At 60.5% G+C, this 23,305-nt stretch overlaps 2 protein-coding genes across 2 annotated transcripts; one reads left to right on the plus strand and one right to left on the minus strand.

Annotated features, from left to right (window-relative positions):
• Nucleotides 1–5,904: 5,904 nt before the first annotated feature.
• Nucleotides 5,905–9,228, plus strand: LOC117649623 (pupal cuticle protein 20-like; the record flags this gene model as incomplete). Its single annotated transcript, XM_034392522.1, is given in 4 exon segments — nucleotides 5,905–5,926; nucleotides 5,929–6,136; nucleotides 6,569–6,815; nucleotides 9,205–9,228. Coding segments are annotated over 4 exon segments (501 nt in total), but the record flags the coding sequence as incomplete, so codon positions are not given.
• Nucleotides 9,162–22,739, minus strand: LOC117650107 (pupal cuticle protein 36a-like). The gene is made up of 3 exons (XM_034393421.1): nucleotides 22,605–22,739; nucleotides 12,879–13,519; nucleotides 9,162–10,699 (listed from the first exon to the last, which is right to left on the minus strand). The coding sequence occupies exons 1-3, from the start codon at nucleotides 22,611–22,613 to the stop codon at nucleotides 10,318–10,320; spliced, it is 1,032 nt and encodes a 343-aa protein (XP_034249312.1). The 5' UTR covers nucleotides 22,614–22,739; the 3' UTR covers nucleotides 9,162–10,317.
• Between the last annotated feature and the right edge of the window lie 566 nt (nucleotides 22,740–23,305).

The raw sequence follows: 23,305 nt of genomic DNA on the forward strand, positions 1-23,305 counted from the left end.
CATCCCATTCACCAGACGTCAAGTATGACCACAGTCACGAGCCATCATGTCGGCAAGTTCAGAAACTGACCCGCGTCACGATCGCTGGGCACCTAGGTACGCACGCACAGCCTCCCGCGGTCACTACTGCGTCGCCCATCCCGGCAGTTCCTCGCTCTTTTTGCAACGTCTAAAACTGAAGTAAAAAAGCCTGTTGGCACAGAGGAAAGAGGACGCAACCCTATGCTCGAGCCGGAGCGTGTCCTCAGAGGGCCCTGACTCGCGGCGACACCCGCCGGCCGGCCCAGCCGCCATGCCCGCCGGGCCGTCGGCCGGGCCACCCACAACCCGTGACCTCCGCCAGGACCACGACCAGCAGCAGCCAGAATCCGAAGGAAGGTTTCGTCGCTCTGTCTCTCTCGCACTCATGGGACGGTCCGTAGAGGTGCGAGAGAGACAGAGCGATGAAAACATCCTTCGGCAGCAGAAGCTGACCGCGTGGACCGCTGGGCCTAGGTCGACGTCAGCCTTCCCGCGGTCACTGCGCGCCCACCCGGCGCCCCGCGCTTTAGCAACGTCAAAACTGAAACATAAAAAAATGTTGGCACGAGGCAAAGACGAACCTTCGTCGAGCGGAGGTTCCGCGGTTTGGCAAATCTTCCGGGCGGCCGGCCGGAAGAAGACTGACCCAGGCCGCCGCCAAGGCGAGGTCCGCGTCGCGCCGCCCCGCCGCCCCGCCGCCCCGCTGCAGATGCGCTTCCATCACGAGCAAATTTCATAAGTGGAGTTGCAGTCAATGATGCGGCCTAGGAGGTAAACACGTCGGTCATGCGCTCCGCCTGGCATCGCGATCCGCGGCCGAGCGTGGCGTGGCGTGGCGTGGCGTGGCGTGGCATGGCGTGGCGTGGCGTGGAGAAGGACCTTGTCGGCAGCAACGTCCCCTATTCCTCAAACGGCCCAGGCCTCGGCCCAGGCCGACCCGCCGCGATCCCGACCCCAGGCGTCCGACCCTGCCGACCCGAAGCCCGACCCGCGGGCCGCGGGGTTGTCCGGCCGGCCGGCCGTTCGGTTTTCGCGCGCGGCGATCTTGGAATCGAGACGACGTTTATGTGCGACTCATGACCATATAGCAGGCCGGGGCCGGGACGGGCCGGGACGGGAGTACGCAGTACGCGCACCGGGAAAACATGCAGGAGGCCATTAAGACCGCCGCGCCGCAAGGGCGGATCCAGACACGGCGTGGGGGAGGGGCGAAGCGGTGCGTTTTGCCTGCATGCAGGGGCACAGTGTCGCCTTTTGCCTATACTCTGACCAGAAACGTAAGTAGCCTTTGCTACTACAGGGAAAGTGTTGCTTTTGCCGCTGGAGATTGCAGGTGCCCTCGGACCGCGCTAGACCGCAGGGTCTGTTTTTGGTCCATACTTACGTGTAAAGTGTTGCTTTCGGCTACCAGGGTCAATGTCGCGCTGGCCAATTGCAGCTCCACAATCGGATGGGGGCAAAGTAGCACTGGTGCTATTCAAGGGCAAAGTGTCGCAAATCTTTCTTCTTCACTGTCAATGAACCATTCAGTCTTCGCCGAGTGAAGGAACAAAAGTGATCAAACCTGGGTCACACCGCTGGGACGAGAACGCGCCACCTAGCGGCCACTGCGCTCAACTTCTTCCTGACCAATCAGCGCTCAGCTGTTTACAGTTTACTGTAACTGCCGCGAGGTGGCGCGCTGCCGGCTCCTCACTTTTTGACTGCTTTTGTTCTTCACTGGCGACGACTGAAAGGACCCGTACGCACGTGCACCTTCCCTTCCCACGCAGCAAGGCAGCCTTTCCCGCGCGCGAGAGTGAGAGAAACCACCAGCGGCCACTGCCGTCTCACTCCTCTTCTCTGCTCGCCTCATGGCGTTCTCGTCCTACGAATAGACACAGCGAAAAGGTAGGCGGCGTCATAATCGGGCTGACTTGGCCCGTCCCGCTGCACTCCGACGCAACGTGCCCGTTCGCCTGTCCCGACGCGCAGGCTTGCTTGGTCCTCGGCGCAGGTGCAGCAAGATCCGAGATGTTCATCGCTCTGTCTCTCTCGCACTCATGGGGCGTTCTAAGGATGCAGAGAGAAGGACGACGAAAGACATCTCGGAATCAGTACCGCCGCGGGGCGGTGACCCGCGGCCCCTTCTTACGCGAGCCTTGACTGCACATTCCTAGTCCGCGACCCTTCCATTACCTCCTACGTGCCCGCAAGCTGATCCGGTTGCGCGAAATCCTCCTCGCCCTCATGTCGTCTCTATGCTCCTGCAGCAGCGCCACCTCTCGGATCGTCTTGCTGCACCGGGCGGTGCTCAGGCACCCAAGCAGCTGCATACCAAATTTGTCACACTTCCCACGTGAAGCCCGCATCTGAACATACAACCCCGCAACGAACGGCGTTATAGAACGAACGAAAACAACACCTCTCTCTCTCTCTCTCTCTCTCTCTCTCTCTCTCTTTCTCTCTCCCTCTCCCGAATAAAAAAGAAACGACGCGTGCCTGGCGGGTTGCCCGGCTCGCGGCTTAGATATGTTTCTCTTCCAGAAAGATGCCCCGTCCCGTGCCGTCCCGAAGCCATTACCCCCCACCCCTTCCCCTCGTTGACACCCCGGCCCGCTCGTGACCCTCCTCGCCCTCCTGCAACACTACGTTGTGCGCATTTTGATTCCATTTCTCGTTGTGAAATTTCGTGTCAAGTCGGCGTTCACGGGTGCTGTATATGCACCGTTCGTCGCCGCGAGAGGAGCGCCTCAGTTGTGTGTGTGTGTGTGTGTGTGTGTGTGTGTGTGTGTGTGTGTGTGTGTGTGTGTGGTGCGTATGAATGTGTGTCTGTGTGTGAGAGAGTGTGTCTGTGTGTCTAGGAGCATAAGTCACCTGGATGCTTCTGTCCTGAAGTCCCCTGGAGTCCTCTGGAGCGGAGGAGGGAAGGCCGAGGAGCCCCGACGACCGACACACTGGAAGACTCTACGGCGACTGGAAGGGTGGTGGGGGTTGCGCGGTGCGGCGCGGTGCGGTGCGCCACATGTACCTCTATTTAAAGGCAGCCTCCGGCGGGATGATACCAGTATCATTGCACATCCATTCGACAGCACTTCCCCCCGCGCCATGAGACTGGTGAGTGCTAGTGACCTAGATTGAAAAATTGAAGTGAAGTGACACTCGCGGGGCTCTCCAGTGAGCGCCAGTGTATCGCCCCATTCGCATCGGAAACCGCGACGCAGAACCCTTTCACCCGTGGCCCAGTGAAGAACAAAAGTGATCAAAAAAGCGAGGAGCCAGTTTCGGCCGTTAGTGTGAACGGTCAAAAGCTGAAACCTGTGTGCCCCGCACTGTGAAAATTTGAGTCGTCACTTGATGACAGTTAAAAGGCTAATTTTCCTTACAACAATGTCATCAAAAAAATTGATGACATTGTTGTCACGCCCATGCAATAAGTATAGGAGCTTTGATGAAAATGTCATCAATTTGTGATGAGATTACCATGATTTGAAAGTGATGAAAATGTCATCCGCGTTTTAGTCATAAAGTGACAACAAATTTTCACAGTGCTGCTGGTTTCTGAATTTTGTATACTTCCATTCTTTAGATCTATCGCCTCACGCTTTCAAAAGTCGAGCAACGATGGAGTTTCCCAATTCCAGTCAAAAACACAATTCAAATTTAATATTAAGTTCAAACTTTAAAAAAATAATCAAATTTTAAATTTCAAGTAAATTTTAGTTTTTGATTTGTTTTTATTTATAAGAAGGGTCCGGAAAGAAAAATATTTTCAGGTCGAAACCGATGTTGATCTGTCCTATGTCTCTCTCGGCGAATATACTCGCTAAATTCGACGGAAGGATCAGATGGGTCCAAAGAACAATCCAAAGGCTCATAAAGTACTCCGCGACCTTCATGTTGTGTTTTTTTTTCGTATATCGAGATTGAGAGGCACAAGTCCAGGACAAGAGGCATGCGGAAGACAGCAGAATCACTTGCCTTTTCGCATTGATGGACACACTTTTACCTTTCTACCAAACTAGCAGCTGTCCACAGGACCCGAGTACAAAGTAGGACCCGCTGAGAAAAAAAGTCAAGTTTCCCCGAATTCTTGTGCAAAACCCGTCACTATCGCCTGGTGGTTAGTGACTTTGTCACTTCATGGAATTCCCTTATCAGTTTTCTTCAAGCACAGCCAGGAGAGAGACTCGTAGGGAGAGAGGTGACAATCGGAGACAGGCTTTGGCTGAACCGGGCTGAACTATTGCGGTCACAGCGCTCACGGATGAACCATCCAATGATAGCGCGCTCAAGTCACTGAGTTGTCTCCCCCCCCCCCTCTCTCTCTCTCCCTCCCTCCATGTCTCTCTCTCTGTCTCTGTCTCTGTCTCTCTCTCTCTCTCTCTCTCTCTCTCTCTCTCTCTCTCTCTCTCTCTCTCTCTCTCTCTCTCTCTCTCTCTCCGAGACTCCCTAGACAGACCAGAAATCTGATTCCGAGAGTCATTTTCGTCGCTCTGTCACTCTCACTCCTATACGGGACGCCCCATGAGTGCGAAAGAGACAGATCAACGGAAACGACTCTCGGAATCAGTCCGTTGCCGTCCGGGGCGAGCGCCTGCGGCTGCGCGATGCCTCCCGTCAGGCGCGGCCGCCCGCTTGGTTGCCCACCCGCGCGGCGCACCAGTATACTGATTCCGAGAGACGCACAGTGGGCCAGAAACCGGCGAAGGCGGCCAAAATTCTAGACGCGTTTTGAGCTCCCGAGTCACTAAATAGGACTCGAACCGAACGTGTGACCCCACCAATGGATTCCTCGTCCTGAGAGCAATCCATTGGTGAGGCCACACGGTCGGTTCGAGTCCCATTTAGCGACTCTGGAGCTCAAAACGCGTCTAGAATTTTGGCCGCCTTCGCCGGTTTCTGGCCCACTGTGAGTCATGCCCGTCGCTGTGTCTCGCCCGCACCGGCCCGCACTCACAGGGCGTTACTTACAGAACTTACAGGTGTGGGAGAGAGACAGAGCGACGAAAGCCACTCTCGGAATCAGTCTTCAGGGTCAGGGTGGACCGGCGGCAGACGCCTCACCACGCTCTCCTCGACAGGTGCGGGGCACTTCCAAAGCACTCGGGTCTATGGAAATCAATCGAAACGAAGCATCACGCTGTAGTTTTCCCAGTGGGGTCGCGTCGAGTCTCTTGACGGAGGCCCGCAAAGGCATCATCGGCAGCCTTCGGGCCGCTTCGAAGCGCGTGGCTCGCGTTCGGATTGGGATTCGGATTGGCGGCGCGAGCACACTCGTAAAAGAAGAGTGAAGATGGATGGCCGCGCGTCGTCTGGGAATGAATTGAACCGGTGCGGACGGACGGCGGACGGCTCGGCCACGCACCTGGCGGGCCTCGTGCCGGAGGCTCGTTTCGTCGCTCTGTCTCTCTCGCACCCCTACGGGCCGCCCCATGGGTGCGACAGAGACAGAGCGACGAAACGGATCCCTCGGAATGAGGCGGCTGGAGGCGCGCTGCCTTATATGGCGGCGCTGGACGCACAGTGTGGGTGCCTTGCAGTGCCGTACCGCGTCGACGCGCTGCGCAACGCTATGCGCCCCGCGGCCCGCGACCGGTAGTCTCCCTCGCGCACCGGGCGCATTGCGACCAAGGCCGTCCAAGGTGAGGTGATGAGCGGCCGGCGGACTGATTCCAAGAGTCGTCATCGTCGCTCTGTCTCTCTCGCACTCATGGGGCGTCCCGTGCAGGTGCGAGAGAGACAGAGCGACGACTCTCGGAATCAGTCTGCACTGCAGCCCTGGATTGACTCGCTTTGGCTATTCGCAGCTCGCCGCCTGCATCGTGCTGGCGGGCTGCGCCAGCGCCGCCCCCGCCAAGCTGGACCAGACCTACCTGCCGCCCGCCAGCGCAGGCACCGCCGGCGGCGCCAACCTGGCCGCCCCCGCGCCGCCCCCGCAGAACAGCTACCTGCCCCCGTCCAGGAACGGTGGCGGTGGTGGTGGCGGCGGTGGAGGAGTCGGCGGCTACAACGGCGGGGCCAACCTCGCAGGCAGCAACGGCGGCGGCGCGGCGCCGGGCGGCGGCAACGCCAAGCCCATCGGCATCATCAAGCTGGAGAACGTCAACAACGGCGACGGCTCCTACATGTTCAGGTTTGAAAGAAAGCGGAACAGAAGACCTGATTCCCAGATTCGTTTCATCGCTCTGTACGCATCTCTCGCAATCATGGGGCGTCCGCTGTATGGGTGCCGGAGTGACAGAGCGACGAAAACGTATCTCGGAATCAGTCTGCTGTGCAGAGCCCAGTGGACCAGAAGACCGGTGGAGGCGGCCAAAATCCCGGACGCGTTTTGAGCTCCAGAGTCGCTAATGGGGCTCGAACTGAACCTGTGACCCCACCAATGGCTTGCTCTCCGAACGAGGAATCCATTGGTGGGGTCACGCGTTCGGTTCGGGTGCTGTTTGGCGACTCTGGAGCTCAAAACGCGTCCAGAGTTTTTGGCGCCGGTGTTCGCTGACCCACTGTGTAGTGTTAACTTCGGCCGTGGTTCGGCACCCAACTAACGCGTCCTGGACACTTGCAGCTACGAGACGGAGAACGGCATCCAGGCCGAGGAGAAGGGCGAGCTGAAGCCGGGCGGCGAGGGCGGCGAGGGCATCCAGAGCGCCGTGGGCTCCTTCTCGTACACCGCCCCCGACGGCCAGCGCATCGAGCTCTCCTACACCGCCGACGAGAACGGCTTCGTGCCCAAGGGCGCCCACCTGCCCACGCCGCCCCCCATCCCGGAGGCCATCCTCAAGGCCCTCGCGCAGAACGCCGCCGAGGAGGCTGCCGGCGGCGGCGCGTCCGACGACGGCGGCGACGGCGCGGGCTACCCCCAGGGCGGGCCGCCCAGCGGGCCCGCGCCCGCCAACGGCGGCTACCGCTACTGAGGGCGCCGCGGTGGAGTAATTTATTGTCGGTGTCCCGCCGAAAACGGGAGTGCTCAATACGCTTAATAAACGTAACTGGACCTGATTAATTTTCTTTCGAAGGGGACTAGATCCTCGCGACTGAACTTCACGCGACGAGCGCCGTCAGCAGCCTGATTCCGAGTACTGCTTTCATCGCTCTGTCTCTACCACACTCATGGCGCATCCGAATGGCCAAAGCAGCGTCGAAATCATCCTGGATCAGTCATCCGAGCGACGTCGCACAGTGCCAAGAGCGCAGGCGGCTGCAAGCGTTTTGAGCTCCAGAGTCGCTAAACAGGACTCGAACCGAGCGTGTGACCCCACCAATGGACTCCTCGTTCGGAGAGCTACCCATTGGTGGGGTCACACGCTCTGTTCGAGTCCCCATTTGGGGATTCAGGAGCTCAAAAAGCGTCCGGGATTTTGACCGCCTCCTCCAGTCTTCCGCTGGCCCACTGGGCGCCGCCGTGACCCATACCAGTGACAGTGTCACCACCAAGCAAGCCACGGCCTAGGGGGCCAAGGGGGCTGCCCCCCGCGGAGACGACGAGGTCCACGTCGTGGAGGCCTCGCGCCGCACCAGTGTGCGTCTGGCGTCCACTACGCTGTTATTAAAGTAAAACGCCGGTAAATCAGCCGAGCCGTTGGCTCAGTTTACAGCGCAGTGGAGACTTTGTATCGGAGCTTAGCTCACAAAGTCGTAGTAGTGCGGCGTACGCTGCTGCGGGCTGATTCCGAACGCAGGTCTCGCTGTCTCTCTCGCTCCCTTACGGGACGCCCCTCGAGTGCGAGAGAGACGGAGCGATGAAAGCAGTGCGCGGTGCCGGCCTGCCGCGCTGCAGCTCGCCGGTGGTCCGCGATCCGTGATGGCTGACGACGACGACGACGACGTCGACCGCCTGGACGCGGCGAGACGAGACGCGGCCGTTCTAACCTCAACAAGCTGCCGTCTGATTCCGAACACTGCTTCGTCGCTCTGTCTCTCTCGCACCCCTACGGACCGCCACATGAGTGCGAGAGAGACAGAGCGACGAAAGCAGTGCTCGGAATCAGACGGCTGCCGCAGCGCTATCGCCGTCCGTTCGGCTCCACCGCGCAGACCACTCCCTCGGCTCCTCCCTGTTACAGTGTACGGGCGCCTGATTCCGCACACACAGCGCCTCGTCGCTCGGTCTCTCTCGCAACCCAACGGGACGCCCGTGAGTGCGAGAGAGACAGAGCGACGAACACGATGTTACGAATGAAACCTTTTCTTCGTCAAAACAGAAGGATCAAACAGAAGAAACCAGCAGCGCGGCCGTTGCTGTGAACGTCTTCCAAACCAAACTTCAGATTAGGGCAGTTTACAGTGCGGGCCGCCAGGTGGCGCGCTGCCAGTTCCCGATTTTTGATCACGGTTTTCCTTCTCTTGACGACGACTGAAATGGTCTTTCGCTCTAGGGTAGGACTTAGAACTAATTGCCCACTAAGTTTGAAGGAGCAATACGTTGGAATGAATGAAGTGCGGAAATATGAAAAATACGGGAATCTTCTCTAATGATTTCTCCACGCGGGGAGGCCGCCTATAAGGTCGGGGAATCGCGGGAACCGTTGCGGTGGGGCTTTTCAGGCACTCATCAGATAATCGGCCGGGCGTAAAGCAAGACAGCGGACTGATTCCGAGAGTCGTTTACGTCGCTCTGTCTCTCTCGCACCTGAACGGACCCTCCATGGGTGCGAGAGAGACAGAGCGACGACTCTCAGGATTGGTCTGCAGAGATGGGCTCCGAGAAAAGGCGATACGTAAGAGGGTTTGTTCGCACGGGTTGTTAGTCCGAGCTATTCGGATCGCACACATCATAAAGGAAGAGAGGGGGGGGAGGTCTGCCTTTCATTTGAACTAGGACTTTGTTTTACTTCGAGCGTATCATGAGGGGGCGGAGAGGTGGGAGGGAGTAGGTAAAGGTAAAGAAACGCTGTGCATCGAACGCCGGTCCTTCCGATTGCTGACCTCAGCCTTTTTGGTCTCTCGACCACCTTCGTTTTGGTCCATCTAACTTGAACGTTTTGTCGGGGAGCTTGAATAGGGTCCGAGAAACGAGGGCATTTCTTGAGTTGGGTCCAGAGAATGGAGTGTTGTTTGGGAATGGTGATAGTTGAACAAACCGTCCAGTTTATAAATTGAGGGATCAGTACAGTGCGGTGCAGGGTAAGCAGGGAATGCAAACATAAGAGCGTGGCCAATTATACAAAAAAAATTACGTCTTTATTGAGCTCTTATTTGTAGGCTGGTAACTCCGGCGTCAGGTAACAATCGAATAAATTAACACTATCAGACCCTCCGACGGCCTCCGATGAACACATTATAAAACGGAATGTACAGGGATTTGAACACAGTGCCAAGGTCTGCCAAGCTTTAGATACTCGTCTGATAGCGCCAACGACACTATGACTAAGGCTAAGGACAGACATTTCACAAAAAAATGGTAACTTTTCTGCTTCTTGAGATCCGCCATCGCGGCTGCAGCGCGCCACTCGGAGCTTCTCGGCCGAAATGGATCGCCTCCCCCGCGAATAATGTTGGTCCGTTTCGACAACTCGCTTTCGCAATTACAAAACCGAAGATGACAACTTTCTATGACAAAGTGGAAAGTCGTGTCGGGGCGAGTCGTTGCGCGGGGAGAGAGAGAGAGATAAGATTGAGGCGTAAGCCCCGCTTCAAGGCTGCTCGCGTCCAGTGCGGCCGAGCCGAGCGGAAATGCCCGAACGAGTAATGGCGTTTGGCATCGCAGCGATTTTTCATACCGACGCGGGCGCCGTGTTCGGGAAGCCATTTCTCAGGCAGGCTCCGACGCCCCCACTTGGGGCACCCGGAGCAGAGAGACTCGCAGGGAGAGAGGTGACAACTCGGCAGGCTTTGGCGGAAACATCGAATCATCAGGCGCGGATCCAGTGTAGGGCGAAAGGACAATTGACCCCTCCGCCCCTTATGGCCTCTAGACAGGTCGCCAGAAAGGTAGGCAAAGAGCCACGCTTCGCCCCTGGAAGTAGGCAAAGAGCCACACTTTGCCCCTGGAAGTAGGCAAAGAGCCACGCTTTGCCCCTGGAAGTAGGCAAAGAGCCACGCTTTGCCCCTGGAAGTAGGCAAAGAGCCACGCTTTGCCCCTGGAAGTAGGCAAAGAGCCACACTTTGCCCCTGGAAGTAGGCAGAAGATGCTACTTAAACCTCCCCTCAGGTCGACTCTGGATCCGCCACTGCCAATCACAGTGCTGAGGCGGCTGATCCATCCAATGAGAGCGCGCTGACGTCACCGCGTCGTCGTCTCCCTCCCTGCGAGGCCCTGGAGGCGCACCCACCCGGACCTACACTGCAGCCCAACGAACAGTCAGTCGGTGGTGCTCAGTACTGGTAGCCGCCGTTGCTGGGGCGGCCGGAGGGGTAGCCGCCGTTGCCGCCGCCGGCCGGGCCGGACGGGTAGCCGCCGTTACCGCCGCCCGCGCCGATGCCGTTGTAGCTGCCGTCGTCCACCACACCGTTGGCCTCGTCCGCCGCGTTCTGCGCCAGGGCGCGCTGGATGGCCTCGGGGATGGGCGGCGGCGTGGGCAGGTGGTCGCCGTACGCCAGGAAGCCGCGCTCGTCGGCGGTGTACTGCACGGAGTAGCGCTGGCCGTCGTCGGGCGCCGTGAAGGAGAAGGAGCCCTGGGCGCTCTGGATGCCCTCGCCGCCGTCGGGCTTCAGCTCGCCGCGCTCCTCGGCCTGGATGCCGTTGTCGGTCTCGTAGCTGCGGCATGAAAAAGGCGATGTCACATTAGCCGAGCGCACAGCGCATCTGCATGCTGATATTAAGGTTCCCGGTTCGAGTCCTGGTCGGCGTTTTGTTTTTGCCGGGTAGAAACCGTGAATTACTAACGCTGGCGGCCGCGAGCCAAGCCGGTCTAAATATAAGCGAATCGCGCGGCGTTTTGACAGGTGGACGTGTGTCTGTGTGTGTTTGCCCTACTCCGGGCCGCTCTCGTGACCCGGCCGTCCTGCCTGCTAATGGACTGGGAGGGGAGGCCCGCACTGCCCGCAGCTCGACGCCAAACAGAGCCTCTGTCTCTCTCGCACTCGCGGGGCGTGCCGCTGGGCCGCGAGAGAGACGGAGCGGCGGTGCCTGGCGTGGGGCACGCTTACGCTGCGGTAACGGGCAGCGGGCAGCGCTGACGCCGATCTCGTCCATTCATCTCCGCGCTGGACAGAAGCAGCGCGCTGTCTCTCTCGCACCCGTGCGCCCTTGCGGCACGCCCCGTGAGTGCGAGAGAGACAGAGGCACTGCCCTGCAAGCCAGCACACTAATAGGCGCAGGGCTTCCGCCTTCGCTCCACTACACCCTTTCTTTTTTTCCTCCGTCCAGCAAAGCCAACACTCTGCGACAAAGCAGCTCTTGCTCTTACGCCCCTCCGCGTAGCCCGCCCGCATGACCCCCCCCCCCCCAGCTCGACTTGTTGACATGACGGATGGCCTGGGACGCTGCCAAGGAACAACTGGACTCCGCGGCCGAGCGACCGAGACTCGCGCGCGCGCGCGGGAAAAGTTCAAATGTTCAAATATGCGCGCGCTGCGCACTGCACTGGCATAAGGCGCAAAGACGTACACGCCCCAGCCGCGCCTATGGCGGCCGAGGGTCGACTGGGGCCCAGTCACTGGGCGCCACAAAGCGACGACGGCCCGGAATGCACACCGAAAGGGCACTGCGAAAAAAGCAGCAGCAACAACAACAGCACTAACATCACTAACAACAACAACAACAAGCGCTATACGCGAGAATTAGTCCAATTATTCGGCATGGTCGGCGCTCTGCTGACCTCCTTGGCCGCGGGGTATAAGAGGCGTCAGGGCCGTTAAATAAATCAGGGCCGCAACCTGGCCGGCCTGACGGCAGTCATAAACGCGATAAGGGGATAAGGGGACCGCGGACGCGCGGCCCATCCCATCCCTCGCGGTGCGGTACAAAGCCGCGAGATGGCGCCGCACTAAGCAGACTGACTCCGAGAGTCGTTTTCGTCGCTCTGTCTCTCTCGCACTCATGGGGCGTTCCATAAAGGTGCGAGAGAGACAGAGCGACGGGGACGACGCTCGGAATCGGTCTGCTGCGGCTGCAGACCGCGGCCTTGCGAGGGACCGCACCGCGCCGCGCCACCTGCTTCTAATTGGACCGCATCACCTTTGCCGCGCGCCGCGCGCACGCACCGCACGCCGGTTCCGAACGCTCCATTCCACCGCTCTGTCTGTCCCCCTCGCACTCATACTCACACCCTTGTGTGAGTGCGAGAGAGACAGAGCGACAGTTTTTCGGACTCGGCCTGCCGGCCGCGCTATCGGACTGCACTACGTCCTGCGGGAGCGTCTCGCGCGTCCTCGCCCGCGGCGTCGCGGCGCCGCGATGTGCCCAGTGTGGTGGCGAGGCGAGCACGCGGGGCGCCCGCGCAAGGAGACTGATTCCGAACTGTCGCCCTGTCTCTCTCGCACTCGCGGTGCGTCCCGCAAGGGTGCGAGAGAGACAGAGAACGACTCTCGGAATCAGCCTGCGGGCGCGCGAGGAGCAATTGGCACCGTCCTGCTGCTCGCCGCACGAGTGTTGCATCGAGTGCTGGACGCAGCGGGGGCGCGCAAGTGCACCGCCTCGCCGCGCCGCGCCAAACTCGTTCAAATGAAGCTTTTGTTCGCGGCTCTTAGCTAACAACGAATCCTGGCAGCGGCCCAGCGTGGCCCGGCGTGGCCCGTTCGTCATACCCGCGCGCGGCGAGGCGAACGCGGCGCGCTACCGCCCGATCAGGAGGCTGATTCCGAGAGTCGTTTTCGTCGCTCTGTCTCTCTCGCACTCATGCGCACCCCGTATAGGCGCGAGAGAGACAGAGCGACGAAAACGACTTTCGGAATCAGTCTGCAGCGACCGTCGACAAGAGAAGTGCGAGTCGTACCTGAAGGTGTAGGTGCCGTCGCCGTTGTTCTCGTTGACCTGCTTGATGATGGCGACGGGCCGTCCGCCGGACCCTCCGTTGCCGCCGCCGAAGCCGCCGCCGTTGTAGCCGCCGCCGCTGCCGCCGAAGCTACCGCCGCCGCTGCTGAAACCGCCGCCGCCGCCGCTGCTGTAGCCGCCGTTGCTGCTGTAGCCGCCGTTGCCGCCGGAGGTCGGGGGCAGGTAGCTGTTGGTGGGGGCGGGGGCGGGCCGCCTTGGCGGGGGTGGGGGAGGTGGGGGCGGCGCGGCGGGGGGTCCGTATGAAGGGGTAGGCGCCCTGTTGGGGGGCAGGTACGAGCTGATGGGTCTACGCGGAGGGGACGGGGGCGGGGGAGGAGGGTTGTTTCTCCTGGGGGGCAGGTACGAGTTCTGCGGGGGTGGCGGGGGGTTGTTTCTAGGGGGAAGGTAGGAGTTCTGAGGGGGTGGTGGGGGGTTGTTCCTCGGGGGAAGGTACGAGTTCTGAGGAGGAGAAGGCGGCCTGTAAGAAGGCGGGGCGAGCCCGGAGCCCCCGGCGGTGGCGGCGTTGGCGGGCGGCAGGTACGTGTTCTCCAGACGGTCGGCGGACGCGAGCCCCGCGGCCGCGGCCAGCAGGAGGGCCCATGCCTGTAGACAGAGAGAGACGCGTGTTACACATACCCGTGGGCAGAGGGAGAGAGAGGGGGGGGGGGGATCTAGAGACGCGCTGCGAGCAGCGCGACACAGCCTGGTGAGCGCTGCCGTCCCGGGCGTGGCCGGGCGGGGCGGCGCGCGGCGGAGCGCCTGACGAACAGAGGGTAGGCCACCACGCGGTACAGCCCGGTTCGGCGGGCCGGCCCACCCCGCGGCCGTCGGGCGCTAAGGCACGCTAGGCACGCCAAAGCCGCGCCACTCTGCCCGCATTAGGGGTAATGGGCATGCAATGTGGATCGTGCTGAGGACCGCCTCGCCCGGCCGGGCAAGGCCTGGCCAGGGCGTATCCATCAGGCAGCCGGCCCGCCCCCGCCACACCATGCGGGGCAATTCCGAATCGTCGCTCGGTCTCCTTCTCACCCTGCGGGCTGCCCTGTGAGTGCGACAGAGACAGAGCGACGAAACGAGGCTTTGCACAGTGGGCCAGAAGACCAGTGGAGGCGGCCAAAACTCTAGACGCGTTTTGAGCTCCGGAGTCGCTGAATTGGACTCGAACCGAACGTGTGACCCCACCAATGGATTGCTCTCCGAACGAGGAATTCATTTGTGGGGTCACACGTTCCGTTCGAGCCCTGTTTAGCGACTCTGGAGCTCAAAACGCGTCTAGAGTTTTGGCCGCCTCCACCGGTCTTCTGGCCCACTGTGCTTTGGAATCCCCCTGTCCAGCGCCCCGCCCCCGCACTGCCCCTCGCCCTGCAACCGCACTGCCCCGCCCTGCCCCCCCCTGCCCCCCGCCCTACTGACCGGCTGTCGTGTCTAAGGTGTGCCAGGCCACCAACATTGCGTACCCGCTGGGCACACACGCACACACACTCACACACGCACCCGTTTTCGAAATTGATATGGAATGCCGTGCGGCCCGAAAGCAATATGGCACGCACACACACACACACACACACACACACACACACACACACACACACACACAAACACACATTAGAATAAGACTCCGGACGTGCAGCACTGTGTTGCCGGCATGGCGCATGACGGAGTAGACTCTGTCCGACAGTGATACGGCACCGTAAAACAGATCGAGCGCCACGCGCCCCAAATTAATCACGGCGGCAACAATGGTCGCTGCCAAGCGCGCGGCGTGCACGCAAAACGCACCGGAGCGATTACGTTCGCAAATGGAAAAAATAAATATGCGAAGGGAAAAAGAAACAGTAGCGGAACTGTTTTCCTAGTCGTGGAGCGTGGAAGAACAGGGCGCGGCTCGTCTTGTCTAGGGGGCTGGAGAGGCCTAGTCTCGTCCGTCACGGCGTCGTCGGCGACCTGGACAGCGACGACGGCGAGCTCGGCGTCGAGCGATCGAATTATAGGGGCATGTTCATTAGACAGAACAGCAGCGGCGGCAGACTGATGCCGGAGCGTCGTTCTGTCTCTGTCGCACTTATATGGCGTTCCGTAGGGGTGCGAGAGAGATAGAGCGACTGTTCGGAATCGCTCGGCAGCCCTGCTGAAGGAGGATGGCTGGGAGAGCGCCCTGCTCGACCTGTACACCGATTCCGAGAGTCGTTTTCGTCGCTCTGTCTCTCTCGCACTCGTGGGGCACGCCGAATGGGTGCGAGAGAGACAGAGCGACCCCCGTTCAGTCTTCTGCCCCGGGAGCACGCTGCAGGCTGCGGCACTGGCGGGGCGGTAGCGTGTCTAAGTCTCAAACTAACGGCCACGCCGTCGCTACACTGCGAGGCACTGCACTGGGAGGCACTGCACTGCAAAGGCTCTGCACTGCACACCGTGGAGGGATTGCCGCCGCCAACCCAGCGTCGATGACGATCATCATTTTGCCGGCGATGTCACGCGCGTTTTCAACGAGTTTCCAATGCGCCACGCTCGCCGCGGGGTCAGCCGGCGGGGGCTCGCCGCTCTGTCTCTCTCGCACCCTTACGGGACGCCCCGCGGGTGCGAGAGAGACAGAGCGACGACAGCGGCGTGTGTTTGGAATAAAGTACCAGCCCGCAGGCGCGGCGCGGCCGCGGGGGCGCCTGCTCAAAGTGTCCGCGATCTAGTCGGTGGTTGCAGCGGCGAGGGGACGGGAGGGTCAAGCGGCAGGCCAGCAGACTGATTCCGAGAGTCGCTTTCGTCGCTCTGTCTCTCTCGCACTCATGGGGCGTCCCGTAAGGGTGCGAGAGAGACAGAGCGACGAAAACGACTCTCGGAATCGGTCTGCGCAGCCTGGCCAGCCTATAGCCCAGCTCGACGGGAATAATTATGATTATTCGTCGTCCAGTGTGGGGCACCGTGGAACAAGTGCGGCGAGCGGCCAGGCCGGCCGGGCGCAGCGGGGGGCGGCGCTACCGTCCCGGGGCACGTCACGCCTCTCGCCCGTGTGTGTGTGTGTGTGTGTGTGTGTGTGTGTGGTGTGTGTGTGTGTGTCTGTGAGTGCGCATGTGTGTTCGCGTTAGTGTAAAGTAGCGCTGGACACGATGATCAACGGGCTACCAAAACAAATAGGGAGCACGTGTGTACGTTCGGATTTACTGCAACGCCTCGCTAACGATGCACAACCCGCACAGGTAAACGGGGACAGCCACATTAGCAGCAGTCCGTCAGCGAGAGAGAGAGAGAGAGAGAGAGAGAGAGAGAGAGAGAGAGAGAGAGAGAGAGAGAGAGAAAGAGAGAGAGAGAGAAACAGAAGGGATAGATAAATAAACTCATGTAATAAAAAGGAACACACGCACACATGTGTGGCGTACTGATCGCCTCCAATAATCCTCGGACCGCTCGTAGCACGGGAATTGGGTCATTGTCTCAATCTAGACACACACACACACACACACACACGCATTACGCCACGACTACTGCATACCGCTCCACCCACACGCGCCCCGCCCCGCCGATTCTGCTCGTCGATTCGGATCCCTCCAATTTAATTCCCAGACAGAGACGCATGCGCACGTGATGGCCCAGGGCGCGGGCGGCGCGGGCGGGGGAGAGTGGCGGCGGTGCGGGCTGCGGGTTCGAATCCCACCAGCAGCCGCCACCGCCGAAAAGGTGCGGGAGAGGGGAGGGGAGGGGGAGAGGGGAAGGGCCTAGCAGGTGTGTGGGAACCGCGCTTCGCAAACTAGCCCCCGAATAATCGGATTTCTCCCTCCCCCCCCTCCCCTACTCCCCCTTTCCCTGCGCACAACTCCGTGACTGCGCGACGCCCAAGTTAGTTGCAGCGCGCGAGGCGCCAAAACTTGGAATATCACCGAGAAACTCGCCGAACATGCAAATCCACGGCGACTGCAGCGAAGCCCGTTCAACGCGCAGCTTGTCATGCAGGGCGTGTTGCAGGGCGACAGGCGACCAGTCAGTCGTTCTCGTCGCTCTGTCTCTCTCGCACTCATGGGGCGTCCCGTATAGGTGCGAGAGAGACAGAGCGACGAAGACGACTGCAGCCGGCTGGTAATTATCGGCGAGTCATCCGTCCCTTCACTCGGCGCGTACCGACCAGTCGAGCGGTGCCGCCGCCCGCACTCCTCGCTCTGTCTCTCTCGCACCTCAACGACACACTCCGCAAGAGCGAGAGAGACAGAGGGAGGAGCGCGGGCGATGAGTGCGGCCACAGGCCTTCGGAGGCGGCTGGAAAAAAGACGCCGCTAACAACTGGTTACATCTGCCGCCTCGCGTCTGTCTCGCGTTCCAGCGCGGCCGGGGTTGATTCCAGAGAGTTGTTTACGTCGCTCTGTCTCTCTCGCACTCATGGGATGCCCCGTACGGGTGCGAGAGAGACAGAGCGACGAGAACGACTCTCGGAATCAGCCTGCTGGAGGTCCCTGGAGCAGCGCGGAGGGTTCCGGCCTCAGGGCTGGAGGACGCGGCACGCACACAGTGTGCACTCCGTGTTCAAACAAATCCAGGGCGCGCGGCCGAGCTAACTTACTGCAAGACTGAGTTCGTCCTGCCCGGTTTTGCCTCCCTCACGTCGAAACGGGACGCCCTATGAGTGCGAGAGAGACAGAGCGACGAAAACGACTCTCGGAATCAGTCCGCTGGAGCGGGCTGGCGGCGGGCCGACTGGAGCGGAGTGGACGCACGGGGGGACAGGGGCGACTCCAGTTGGACTCCAGGGCACGGCCAAGGTCGCACGCGATTCGGAGAGAGGACCCTGCGGACGAGACTGAAAGGAGTCAGGCCCTGCGTGCCTTGCCGCGCGCGTCCTCGCCCTCGTCCTTCCAGGGTCCCGGGTCCTCGGTTCAAGTACGCGCACTCCTTTCGTTTTCGTTTTCGGCTCGTGATTGCCGTGCCGGAGACTGATTCCGAGCACCGTCGCTCTGTCTCTCTCGCACCCATAGGGTTCGCCTCATGAGTGCGAGAGAGACAGAGCGACGACTGTCCCCCGCAGGGCGGCGCGCGCGCCGCTTCGGCGCTCTGGGGGACTTGGAAGTTTCGCACACCGTTAGCACCTGAAGAGAGCCGGGGGTGGGGGTGGCCCAGTTTAGCCTCATGAATGAGCTTGTTAGAGGAGCGGGCGAAGGTGGCCGTCGCCGCCCCACTGGTGCCTTCTTATCCTGGCCGTCTCTTTCCCAGGGCCCGGTGGTCCAGCTGGACCCGACCGACCCCGCCCAGCAGACTGATTCCGAGAGTCGTTTTCGTCGCTCTGTCTCTCTCACCCACACGAAGCGCCGCATGAGTGCGGGAGAGACGGGGCGACGAAAACGACTCTCGGGCTCAGAGAGCGCAGCGCCGCGGGGCGACACATTGATGCAGCGTCACACCTTCCTTCGCCGGCACCGCCGCGGAAAGCAACCGGCGAGAAACCGAAAACGCCACAACACTTTTGCAGGTAGCCGCACTCGAACCCACGACCCGCCACGACCGCACGCAGACGGCCGCTCACATGTCCGTCGTGCGCAAATCTGGTCCGGTTGTTCTCGCGCAATGCCGGCCGATTGCACCGCGATTGTGGCGCGATTGCAACGCTTGCAAGGCTCGCTCGGGCCGTCGCACGCGCGCTGCACTGTGGGCCAGCCATAGGCCGACCTGGCCAAGGCAGGCCCAATAAAACACCCCCGAGACCGGCCGCGCGCCCCTGCCCGTAGCGCCCTGGCAATAATGAGACTCTAGAAATTACAAACAACAACAACAAGAGAGCAACAAGAGAGAAAGGGGAGGGGGGTCGTAAAACAGTCGCGTCGCACGCCGAGCATCTCTGCAGATGGAACGATAGCGGCGTTGTACAACATCGTGGGACAGGGGTGGCTCGATCCGCCCGGCCGGCCGGCCGGTCGCGAGTCCTTACAGCCAGCACACTGATTCCGAGAGTCGTTTTCGTCGCTCTGTCTCTCTCGCACCTATACGGAGCGCCCCATGAGTGCGAGAGAGACAGAGCGACGACGCTCGGAATCAGTCTTCTGGCGCCGCCGTGCGGTGGGGGCGTTTAGTGCACACCAAACCGGGCCGCGTGTCACGCCGAGACTGCACTGCAACTTGGCCGCGGACGCAACAACAACAACAACGGTGCGCCGGCACCCCTACAAGGGGCAGTCCGGACCACTTTGCAGTGCAGTGGGTCCGCGAACCAACAACAACAACAATAAAAGCAAACAACTTTGGCGGGCGGTGCTCTTATCCCGGATTCCCGGATCCATGCCGGCTGACGCGCGGACAGAAAGAAAGGAACGCGGAGACAAAAGTGTGGCAGGAAGCGACCACGCCGCCCCACGGTCGCCCGCGGCGTTGTCGCGGGAGAGAGAGGGAGAGAGAGAGAGGGAGAGAGAGAGAGAGAAAGAGAGAGAGAGCGAGAGAGAGAGAGAGAAACCGTTCACACATCCATCGCCGTCGACGCGTGACGCGACGCCCGAAATCCGAAAGCGCGAACACAGTGTAGCGCCTTTTGGGTTTGACGGCGGCGTTGGCGGGGGCGAGAGAAAAGGCAGGCCGCGGAATTTCTCGTAAAAAGCGTGTGCTAACAAGTAGCGCCGTGTACGACACGCGGTGTGTCGCGTCGCGCCGTGGGGCTGCACACTGATTCCGAGAGTCGTTTTCGTCGCTCTGTCTCTCTCGCACTCATGGGGCGTCCCGTGTAGGTGCGAGAGAGACGGAGCGACGAAAACGACTCTCGGAATCAGTGTGCAGGAGTCTAGTCCGGCCGGTGGCCGGTCAGCGGGTTCCAGAGGCTTAATGGTGGCCTGTGGCGGCCGGTAAGGATCACGCCAGCCTTTCACCCAACTGCCGAGGGGTGTGACAGACGGCCACGTCGTCGCTCTGTCTCTCTCGCACGCAAGGCGCGTCCCCATAAGGGTGCGAGAGAGACAGCGATGTCGTCGCTCTGTCTCCCTCGCACCCACGACGCGGCACGTAGGGGTGCGAGAGAGACAGCAGCGGACTCCAGGCGGGCGGCGCGGAGGATGCGGAGGACGACTCGAAGACATTACTGGGGGCCTTGGTCACGTTGACGCGATCGAGTGCGGGTTGCGGGTGCCCCGAGGGGCTGCAGGCCGCGGCGGCTGGGCTTGGCTCGGGCGCTGCAGACTGATTCCGAGAGTCGTTTTCGTCGCCCCGTCCCTCCCGCACTCACACACACCCTTCAGGTGCGAGAGAGACAGAGCGGCGAAAACGACTCTCGGAATCAGTCTGCTGGAGCACACAGAAAGGCCGTCGCCGCGGAGTCCCGCGGTGTCCGTCCTCGACGCGGCCTGGCGCGGCCAGCCCAGCCAATTTGAACCTCAATCCGAATCGCACGCCACGCCGCGCCGCGCCCAAAAACGGACCAAGGCGAGCCAAGGCCTGCTAAGCAGAGTGGCCGCGCTTCACGAAGACACCGCACTCAATCACGGGGCGGCGAGGCGAGGCGGCAACGAGGGGGCGTGGCCCACGGCGCGGTCCACGAGTACGCGGGGCCGCGGAGCGAGTACGCGGCGGCAGCCTCAACGCACCTTTTTCGTCGCTCTGTCTCTCTCGCACCGACACGGCCCGCCCCGTGGGTGCGAGAGAGACAGAGCGACGAAAGCAGCTGAGCTGCGTTCGGCCCGTCCGGCCATTCCGGGCGCGCGAGCGGAGCGCGAGGATGCGCGCGATGACTGTGTTTGCGGCCAGCCTCGCTTTCACGGCCGCGCCGACGCGAAAATTGAAACGAGACCGTCAATTTTCAAAGATTGAAACGAAAACTATTTTTTTTTTCGGTGCCTTGGTGCGAACATGAAAATAATGGGCACGCGAAACTTTGTTGGTGTTCAAAATTTCGAAATTCACCGGCAGAACTAGAGCGATACCTTTATGCCTCTCTCCAAGCTGAGTGGTTGCTACACCGAGAAAACCTTACAAACTATTTTGGGCCTTACAAAGGCAATCAGTTTGTTGAAACAAAGTATTTTGAGCATAAGCTTACAAAGAAAATACTTGATCGTAATTTACGAACTATTTCTTCGTATAACAAAGTAAATTAGTTTGTTATATGTATGCTCAAAATACTTCGTAAGGTTTTAAGCGTGTATGCTAGTATGCTCGGCTTCGAGCCTCCCGTTCCGCTCCTCCATCATGGGAGAATTTCTTCTACGCTTGACCTAAACCGTCTTCAAGCGTAGTTGTATGCTCGAATGAAGCACACAAGCGCGCTTCAAGTTTCATCAGTGTTCTGCTCTCGGTCGAGATAGTCCGCGCGAAAACGAGCGAATAGCCCTGGAGTGGAGAGACCGGCGTCGGCGACCACTCCGGCCGGTCCGCGGCCGACGCGGCACGCACTTTGACCCCCGCGGCGTCGTGCCCGTCCTGGCCGTCGTGTAGACCGTCGTGTAGCTGGCCGGCCGGGCCGCGGGTGGCGGGTGACAGGCCGCCGTCCGCTCACCTCGCGTCGCGAGTCGCGACCCCACGGCGCGGCGTGGCGTGGCGTGGCGTGGTGCGGGGATGACACCGTCCAATTCACTTTCCAGCGGCCGATTGGCTGACCGGACCGTCCCAAGGACCTTCAAGGACCCCCTTTTACTTTTCGCCTCAAAGACGTTTCGCCGAACGGCAGGGCACGGCGCGGCACGACGGCACGGCGTGGTACGGCACGCCACGGCACGGCACACCACGGCACGGCCCCTCCGAATCGAGGAGCGGCGGGTTCGCGAAGGCCGGCGTATTGTGAAGCGGATCGAGCAGACGACGCGATCGTCTTTTGTCTCGGCTTTAACGGTGTGGTGGTCCGTTATGGCTTGACGCGGCTTGGCGGGATTTTGCAGTGCTGCCGCGGGGACTGCCTGCAGTGCCAATACGCGCCAGGAAGCAGACGCGGCGGCTTAGAAAGACGATAATCTGGAGGTAATGATGGAAGATCCTCCTACAAGGGGGGGGGGGGGGGGGGGGGGGAGGGGAGAGAGAGAGAGAGAGAGGCGAGACGGGACGCGACAAGGGGTGGTTCAATGGTTCCGAGGACGGCGCGCCGAAGCTCCCGGCGCTGAGAGGTCCAGATTGGGAATTAGGAGGACGGTGAGCACGCCATGCGAATATCCAGGGGATTTTTTGGGCGATTGGGGGGGGGGAGATACGCTCGTTTCGCCACCGGTAATTGGCGTGAATCAAAACAACAAAAATCCTGAATCATAAAAAAAATCATTGGAAATCATTAAAAATAAAAAAAATGAAAAAAGTTAAGCCTATGAAACTAGTGAATTCATAATGTTATTGGTTCAACTATAAATAAGAGTTGATAAAGAAAAACGCAGTCACCGCCCCACCTCCACAGGGGGAAGGTGGGGAAAAAAATGCAGGGTTGCAAAAGTACAATACAACCCTTATGGAGCTGATATCCTGGCTTTTTGATCATCGATCAAATATTTCATTTTTTATTCAAATTTAACATACAAATTTGAGAGCGAGATCCTTGTTAAATGGATTTTGAGCAGAAGGGGTGAACTTTTCTACCTCAACCTACCCTTAATCCTTTTAAGGGTCGATCCTTTGTTTTTCACTGTTGTTCGCAATGGCGGGGGTTCCGATCCAAACACAAGAAGATCACAACACACACACACACACACCACACACACACACACACACACACACACACACACTCGCAACCGCGTAGCAGGCAGGTCGCGTGGACACTTACGGCGAGCATGGTGGTGGCGTTAATCCCCTTTGTGGCGGTGCACTGCTAGTTCTTGCTCTGCTCGCTCTGCTTGCACTGGGCGCGCTGCGGCGACGCACGCAGTGACGGCAGTGGCGCGGTGCTGGCCGGTCAAATGATTCGAGCGGACTGCGGCGGTGGCGGCTGCACCTTCGTTATATAGCGCGAGTTCCTGATGGGTAGACTGGGCCGCTACGCCACGCGGCCAGACCCGCCCCGCCCCGCCCCGCCGCTTGCCCCTCCCGCCGCGGACCCCGCCCCGCGGTATGGCCGGCCGCCCCGCCCTCGCCGTCCTGCAGGCCGAGGACCGTCGCTCTGTCTCTCTCGCACCCCTTCGGGACGCCCCATGGGAGCGAGAGAGACAGAGCGACGGCCAGCGACAAGGAGGAGCGCGCGTCCGGCGGTCAGCGAGGGCAGCCTGTGGGAATCTGCTCGTCAAGACATTACACCTGCTGCACCGGCCCGCCCGGCCCCTCGAAATGAGAAACAACACGAAACAGAAATTAAAGCCTCGGACTCCCGGATGACAGCCGCCCGATTCCGGAGGACCGTTCTGTCTCTCTCGCACTCGTCGGGTGTTCCGTGAAGGTGCGAGAGAGACAGAGCGACGAAACGGTCCTTCGGAATCCGGCGGCTGGAGCGACTGGAGCGACTGGACCGCAGGGCGGAGTGCGTTCGCCTTC

The sequence above is a fragment of the Thrips palmi genome, unplaced genomic scaffold, assembly GCF_012932325.1.
Source record: "Thrips palmi isolate BJ-2018 unplaced genomic scaffold, TpBJ-2018v1 HiC_scaffold_4, whole genome shotgun sequence".
Classification (NCBI taxonomy): domain Eukaryota; kingdom Metazoa; phylum Arthropoda; class Insecta; order Thysanoptera; family Thripidae; genus Thrips; species Thrips palmi.

What these genes read in the sequence shown, in the direction of transcription:
- LOC117650107 (XM_034393421.1), bottom strand. An exon ending in GACGGCACCTACACCTTCAG is followed by an intron (nt 10,700 to 12,878) that starts GTACGACTCGCA and finishes TTCATGCCGCAG; the next exon opens with CTACGAGACCGACAACGGCA.